This window comes from Babylonia areolata, chromosome 31 (assembly GCF_041734735.1).
Source record: "Babylonia areolata isolate BAREFJ2019XMU chromosome 31, ASM4173473v1, whole genome shotgun sequence".
In the NCBI taxonomy this organism is placed as follows: Eukaryota; Metazoa; Mollusca; class Gastropoda; order Neogastropoda; family Buccinidae; genus Babylonia; species Babylonia areolata.
In genome coordinates this window covers 15,603,362-15,611,216 of record NC_134906.1, presented here as the reverse complement: position 1 = coordinate 15,611,216, position 7,855 = coordinate 15,603,362, and the positions used below count along the sequence as shown (strand labels likewise).

The following is a 7,855-nucleotide window of genomic DNA, read 5'->3' as shown; positions in this document are numbered from 1 at the left end:
AGTAATGTGTGTGTGTGTGTGTGTGTGTGTGCGCGCGCGCGCGTGCTCTCTCAATGGTAACTACGTGAAAAGACTTGTGTGCTTCTTATATATCTTAAGTATATTTCAGTACTATTTCTATGCATGGTATGATGTCGTTTTGATGTGCAGTCCACCCCATTCTTCCTCTGTCTCCTTTATTCCCGGTCTCTTTGTCTCTCTCCCCTTCCTCCTCTTTCTTTCTACATACAAATGAGGCTGATTTTTTTTTTTTTTTTTTTTTTTTTACTGAGGTGTTTAACTTTTTCATGGAATGTGTGTGTGTGTGTGTGTGTGTGTGCGCGCGCGCGCGCGTGAAGAGTTAATAAATCTCACTTGATCTGTCGATGTTTTAAATATTATACTCTGCTCTTCGTAAAAACAAGTTTGCAAGTAACCCCTTCCCTCACCCCACACCCTCCGCAACCCCAAGTAAAAAAATTAAAAATGGCACACACCGATCATATGGTGGATAACCCCCACTCCACCCCCGCCGCCCTCCTCCCACACATACACACACACACACATTTACATACAGACACAGACAGACAAATTTAAACACACACACACACACACACAGAGATTTACAAGGCACATGTTTTGCACACCTGACACCCAATACAGGAGATTCACGTGCACATTTATGCCCCCTCAGCAGGACAGAGAGGTGAGCGCCTGGTGGCCAGTCCGGTCCACTGCAGGCAGTCCTGTGGCCGGCACAGCGCGGAGCAGTCCTGGAGCAATGGAGGTGGGTACAACTGACTGTCTCTTCTTCTTCTGGTCACACACATGCTGTTCCATTCTTTTCTATTTTTTAGATTGATTTATTCTCTTCTTTTCTTACATGACAATATCCACATTTCCCCTCAAGACGGAATGAGAGTGTTCACAAGGTGTGGACGTTCACAATGCCAGTCACACAGAGGAGTGGAGGGGAAGAAATGTAGATTGAGCCTATCATTGCATTGGATTGGATTTTATTGTCGTGGGTGCTTTTACGTGCGCTAAGTGTATGCTGCACACGGGACCAGCTTATCCAATTTTAGCAGACTAAATTCCTGGACCTATATGCAGGGAATATTTCGTGTATATTGCTATGCAGGCATGAAGTATAACATAAATAACAATCATTTGACCTTTATCATCCACTCTGAGAAGGTAAACTGTGGTGTAAATTGCCTGAAAAACCACCGTCATAACCCCTTACTTACCTGATAACGACATTGCACGCTTTCCCGTAGAGCCGCAAATTTGCAGTTACTGGAAAGCGTGTATTGTTAGGTTAGTAAGGGGTTATGACGGTGGTTTTTCAGGCAATTCACACAACAATTTACCGGTAAAACTGAGAGCAGAAGCCAAATGTCAAATGGATGTTATACTTCATGCCTGCATAGCAGTATACATGAAATACACCATACATATGGTTCCAGGAATTTAGGATGCTAAAATTGGATATTACCCCAGTTTCTCATCGGACTGAACGCTGCAGAATTTAGGATGCTAAAATTGGATATTATCCCAGTTTCTCATCGGACTGAACGCTGCAGAATTTAGGATGCTAAAATTGGATATTATCCCAGTTTCTCATCGGACTGACCGCTGCAGAATTTAGGATGCTAAAATTGGATATTATCCCAGTTTCTCATCGGACTGAACGCTGCAGAATTTAGGATGCTAAAATTGGATATTATCCCAGTTTCTCATCGGACTGACCGCTGCAGAATTTAGGATGCTAAAATTGGATATTATCCCAGTTTCTCATCGGACTGAACGCTGCAGAATTTAGGATGCTAAAATTGGATATTATCCCAGTTTCTCATCGGACTGAACGCTGCAGAATTTAGGATGCTAAAATTGGATATTACCCCAGTTTCTCATCGGACTGAACGCTGCAGAATTTAGGATGCTAAAATTGGATATTACCCCAGTTTCTCATCGGACTGAACGCTGCAGAATTTAGGATGCTAAAATTGGATATTATCCCAGTTTCTCATCGGACTGAACGCTGCAGAATTTAGGATGCTAAAATTGGATATTACCCCAGTTTCTCATCGGACTGAACGCTGCAGAATTTAGGATGCTAAAATTGGATATTACCCCAGTTTCTCATCGGACTGAACGCTGCAGGTCTAGTGGAGGAGGGGTGGCATTCCCATCCTCGGGTGGGAAACCCTCGCACCGCCTGGCGACTGTATGTCTACATGGGAGTTCTGGCGTTTGAGCCTGAAGAAGCGTCCAGCACCTCGACCAGAACGTCAGTACCGTGAAGACGAGACATCTGCTATTGCCTGCCCGCACTGCAGCTCTTTGTGCGTCTGCCTTTGGTCTGCGTTCCAGTCTCCGGAGTCGCCGACGTCGTCAATAATGAACTTTCTTGATGAACGTTCGTGACAGATGAACTCTTATCAGTGGCTGAATATCGATGTGGAATGCGCTTGCAGAAAGTGTAGATTCCTAGTTTGATTCCTAACTTTACAAGTAATTTAGATACCGTGCAAGGGTTTGATTTATTTTCTTCAATATTTACACAAATGTCATTCTCCAATATATGAAATGTATTGTTCAAAAACATTGCTGTGGTGATCATTATTTCACTGGACATGTGTTGCCTGATTTGACTTTGTTCATTCATGTATTCAGCAGGAAACCAACGTTGCGGGTTCAGCCGGTGAGAGCCAAGAGGACGCAGTGGACGAAGCAGAACGCCCCGAGGAACCAAGTCCCACAGCCCAAGAAAAGGATTCATCCCAACAAAACTCCCACGAAGATTCAACTGGTGGGGATCCAGAAGATGAAGCCAAAGAAAAGGGCACATCCTCACTGGAGATAAACTGTCCAGAGAGAGGCCAGGAGACCTGGGAAGCAGGCTCAGCCCCTGAACCCCCTCAGCCAGACACCGCGGCCAGTGAAGATACGGAACCAGCACGGCGAGAACCTCCAGCACAGTCTGCAGGAGAGGAGCTGGGGAAGTCTGGAGCAGCAGTCTCGCCCTCAGTCCCCGTGGAACCAGGCACCAGGGACCCGGAACTGTCCGGCTGGAAGTCTGTTCCAGTCAGGGGCACCCTGAGGTGCTACATGCACGTGGACATCACGTTGTTGCGTTCTCACTGGAAGAACGTGCAGAAGGTGGTGGAGAGTCACGTGCGGGCGAGGAGCGTGGTGGTGTACACTGCGGGGTGTGTGGCGGCCAGGAGGGCCCGGTCGGCCTGGGCCTTTGTAGCGGAACACGGCCACGTGGAGGTGGCCCGTCACTGTCACTGTGTGGGGCATGTCGTCGACAGGGTGGCTCTGGAGGAAAGGGCCATCACGGCGGCCCTGGACTGGATTGGGGGTCAGACCTTCAGACAGGTCGTCATGGTGACGGACTGCATGAGTCTGCTCAATAAGATCCGCCATGGCCGCCTGCACGGCCAGTGGGCCCGGAGTCTGCCCGTCAGCACAGTGAGGTCGCTCACCTGGGTCTTCAGTCCCGCCTCTTATGGCTTCAACACCGACAGGACGGCCCACCAGCTGGCCAGGCAACGTTGTTTGGAATCCTCTGGGTAACCGTCTCAGAATCCAGGTCAACCGTCTCAGAATCCAGGTTAACCATTACAGTAGAATCCACTGGTTAACCGCCACATTGGGTTTTGTTAACCATAAGATATTCTGCTGGATAAATCATCACATTAGAATCCACTGATCAACCCCCACATCAGAATCCACTGATCAACCCCCACATCAGAATCCACTGGTTAACTGTCATTTCCTGAACATCAAACCGAAACATTCGTGGGATAGTTTATAAACAGGCGAGTGAATAGACTGGAAATATGGATGGAATTTGTTTTTTTAAGTATGTGGAACTGGTTTGAAATTGACGATGTGACAAATCTATTGACCCGTTTGCGAACTGTTTAAAATGAACCGGGACTGTCTGGTACAGAAGCTGGAACTAATATTCAGAATCACTTTTGAACTGGTACAAACTGGCAAAATCATTTTGAATATTCGTTTACATTTTTTGAAGCAGACCTCGACTGAACTCAACACCGACACATTGTCATTGTTCAACGATAACCCAGGCTATGTAAAATCTGATCGACCCGAAAATAGTTCAGACCGTGGACACTTTGGGAATGCAGATGGAAAGGTCTGAAAGGTGATCGGTAAAAGACACACACACACTGACACACACACACAGAGCATTTTTGTGATTCCCTCATTGGTCTTCCCATCGCGCGCGCGCGCGTGCGTGCGTATGTATGTGTGTGTGTGTGTGTGCGCGCGCGCGCGCAAACGTGTGTGTGTGTGCGTACCACTCATATTTGACATTGAACACATGATACTCAAGTGTCCCTGAACCACTACTGTCTGATAAAGGGAGACTAACAATGCTCCTTTGCGGTTTGCTGACCAGTGGAAAATTTGCGATTGGCGTTTGTAGCGAAAACCGTATGGTTTTACTTAAAAAAAAAAAAAAAATTGTTTGAAAATTGTCTAGTTGATATATTCTTTTCAAATGAGTGAATCTTTTGAAAGGCTATGCTGACATTTGCTACCGTTATTCTTTCAAGTTGCACATACTGTGGAATTGGTACATTCTACAAGAAGTTCGCGGGATGCAAGCGTTAAAGTCAGTTTGAATCCCACACGTTCTTATCTATTATGTAATTATATATGCACACACTGACGAACATACTCGCACACGTGTGTGTGTGTGTGTGTTTTCACGCTTGCGTCGGTGTATGCGTGTGTGGGGGCGCACACGAGCGCGTCCCATTTTTCTTTCATGTTTTTGTCATTCTTTGCCTTCTACCTATCTTTTCCTGCAGTATATTCTAATGTACTGTTATCATTTATCATAGTTATTACTGATATACTTGTGTTCTTTCTTTTTTTTTTTTCATTTATATTTTTCTGCTGGAGAAGCGTGTTGGGTTACGCTGCTGGTCAGGCACTTGCTCAGCAGATGTGGTTTAGTGAAAATGGATTTGTCCGCACGCAGTGACCTTGAGTGAATCCTGTGAGCGAGTGTATTGGATGTTTTGATTGTGTGCGCGAATGGCTGTAGGAATGAATGAATTAATGTAGCGATATGTTCTTGCGCGTGGAGCTCTGAACCTACCAGTGTTTCGTCTGTCAAAATTATCAGTCAATTTTCAATTGTACATGTCGCTAAAGGTGTCTTGTCTTGTACCCACCACCCCACCGGCTTTCCTAATGACTTTTTCCAACCTGTCTTTGTCATGTTTGGTCAGGTTTCCCCCCCAGCACACGGCTCCGTATATTAAAACACTGCAGACAACGGATGTGTAAAACATTTGGAGCATCTGCTTGCACACATTAAAAGATTTCATTTTTCTAAGACAGTACATGCGACTTTTGCTCTTTTTAATGAGTGCATTTGAGTTTTCATTCCAAGAAGACAGCTTGTCGATTATCACACCAAAATATTTGTATGAGTCTACTTGTTCGACCACTTCATTTTTTGTGATAATTTTAAACTTGATTTCTTTTTTCTGAAGTCGATTACAAGCGCTTTCGTTTTGCCAACATTCAGTTCAAGGTAATTTTCTTCACACCACTTCACAAACCTGTCAATTTCTCTTCGGTAGTCAGCGTCATCGTCATCAGTAATAAGTCCTGTCAGTGCGGTAATCATCTGCAAACTTAACGAGTGGACACGAATTGGTCAGACTTCTGCATTCAGCCGTATACAAGAATGGCGAGAGCACTGTGCCTTTTGGTGCACCAGTATTTGTGAAAGAATAAGTAGACATAAAATCGTTTAATTTTACAAACTCGGCTGAGGCCTTTTAGTAAGGCAGTCTAAAACCCATGAAATCGTCGGAAAAGCGAGTCCAATGTCCATAAGTTTTTGTTTTTGTTGCTAAAAGGTGAGGTGTTAAAAGCACTAGAAAACTCAAAGAACATTAGGCGGACACGGGTATTTGATTTGTTTAGGTGTTCATAGATTTTGTTCAAGACAAAGTATTGCATCATCCGTACATATGTTCCTTCTGTATGCAAGTTGGAAGGGATCTAAAAATGGTTTGACAGACTCCTGCACGTAAAGTATCGCTCTCACTCGTTCCCACATCCATGCGCGCGAGCACATATGCACGCACACATCTATCAGACACATAGTCACTTTGCTGTCCCAAATAACCCTCAGTCTGACAGATAGGCTTACTAGGTTTTCTCGAGTTTGCTAATTTCCTAACGGCCATAAACAGGTCCCAGACTTAACAATACTACAATAGGAAATTACTCGCTAGTCTGATACCATGTTGAGTAACTTTACAGTTAGGATGAGACTTCAGCTTTTCTGAACAAACCCGCACACATCCAAAGTGCTCCAGCGTGCACATCGAGCTGTTTGTCAGGTCAAAGTGAGGTAAGCGATGATGGCTGCTTTTTCAAACCTTAGTTGGTATTTTCCCTTGCAAGAAACTCTCTTTCTGTATCTCACTTTTTTCTTTTGATTTTTCGTTTGTTTCCCATCCGGGGGCTGGATGAAAGCAGCATTTTCTCGTTCACTCTGTTACCCCCAGATCTCTGTGTCTGTGAGATCAATCACCAAGATGTGAGGTCTTATGATGTAAAGTATTTCTAATTCACTGAGCCGTTGTGGTGTGATATGTATGACGAGTGTTGTGTGTGTGCACACGTTATCCGTTGCATCAAAGCCAAATATGAACATATCTAAGCTTGTGCTCAACATTTAAATCTCCTCCACCGAAGCGGGATAAGAAACCTAACCTTCATCAGTGACAGCAAATGAGAAAGAACGCATCATATGCACTCACTAGAACATTCTTGAACAAACTATCAGTGTCCAGAGATTAAAAAGAATCAAATGGAACACTGCTCCAAGCATACGACAACATGGCAATTTTCTAGAACAATAATAGCCAAGCTGTGACTACATGTCAATGCAATAACTGAACAAAGCAATAACATGTTCATATGAACACAAGTACTGAGTCGAAGAATACAATTTACAAATCATCAGCACATTTTACACACGGTACTTACAGCGATACGTAGCGAGATGTCAGCCTCTGGGACAACGCACATACACACACACACTGCTCACGACACGGCAAGAGAGAGCCGGGCCTAGCCGGTGACTCGCCAGGTGAAAGTGACCAGATGATCACTCACTCCGTTAATTTATGCAAGTTAAGTGGACTGCAAAGACAATCGCGTGTGCTGCAAAGCAGATTGGCTCAAATCCGACAAGAACTGTGTTTCTTACAAGGTGTTCAGTGATAGATTTCTAAATGATTCCTGAACCGATTTATGTTGGATAAGTCGCAAAAGAAAGAGCTCAACACCTACTTTCTAATGAGTATAAAATGAAGTGTTGATTATTTAAGATGAATTTATAATCTTAATTTAAGTCACCTGAAAAAGGGTCAGTTTTAGTGAGCTCATCGCGAAAAATTACAAAATGCATTAAATCAGTTTTGACATAGGCAAACACCAATTGAAAAGATCAAAAAATGGAATTGCAACAATTCTGCCAGTATATAATATTTGTAGTTTACTGATCCGACAAGAGATATTAATTAAATATGGTGGAGCAGAAACAGATTCCAGCTCAGCCAATAGCGTACCGTGACACTGGTTGAGCAGTGAGTGTGTGGCGAGAAGGACAAAATGACGTAAACTTAGCGTCAGTTGAAATCTTTAGACTGATGAACGATTAAACTGAAATCAAGTAAGCTTCTAGCTGATTAAAGTGTGTGTGTAAGCACAACACATATAATATTGCAGTGAACGATACAGACAATTGATTTAATAGGTGTTTAGAGAATAGGTTGAGAATGAGCTTTCCATTCAAACCGGG

The 7,855-nt window shown here is 43.9% G+C and overlaps 1 protein-coding gene across 2 annotated transcripts; it reads left to right on the top strand.

The window, feature by feature from the left end:
* Window positions 1-627: 627 nt before the first annotated feature.
* On the top strand, window positions 628-7,854 carry LOC143276093 (uncharacterized). 2 transcript variants are annotated; one of them, XM_076580488.1, is made up of 2 exons: window positions 628-766; window positions 2,662-7,854. In XM_076580488.1, the coding sequence occupies exons 1-2, from the start codon at window positions 662-664 to the stop codon at window positions 3,562-3,564; spliced, it is 1,008 nt and encodes a 335-aa protein (XP_076436603.1). In that variant the 5' UTR covers window positions 628-661; the 3' UTR covers window positions 3,565-7,854. The 2 variants fall into 2 exon arrangements, with proteins under 2 accessions (XP_076436603.1, XP_076436602.1); XM_076580487.1 differs by having other exon boundaries at window positions 2,659-7,854.
* The last annotated feature ends 1 nt before the right edge of the window (window position 7,855 follows it).

Bases quoted from the DNA above. Each gene is read 5' to 3' on its own strand.
- LOC143276093 (XM_076580487.1), top strand. From the start codon at position 662: ATGCCCCCTCAGCAGGACAGAGAGGTGAGCGCCTGGTGGCCAGTCCGG. The intron at 767-2,658 runs GTGGGTACAACT...TCATGTATTCAG, and splicing joins GCAGTCCTGGAGCAATGGAG to CAGGAAACCAACGTTGCGGG.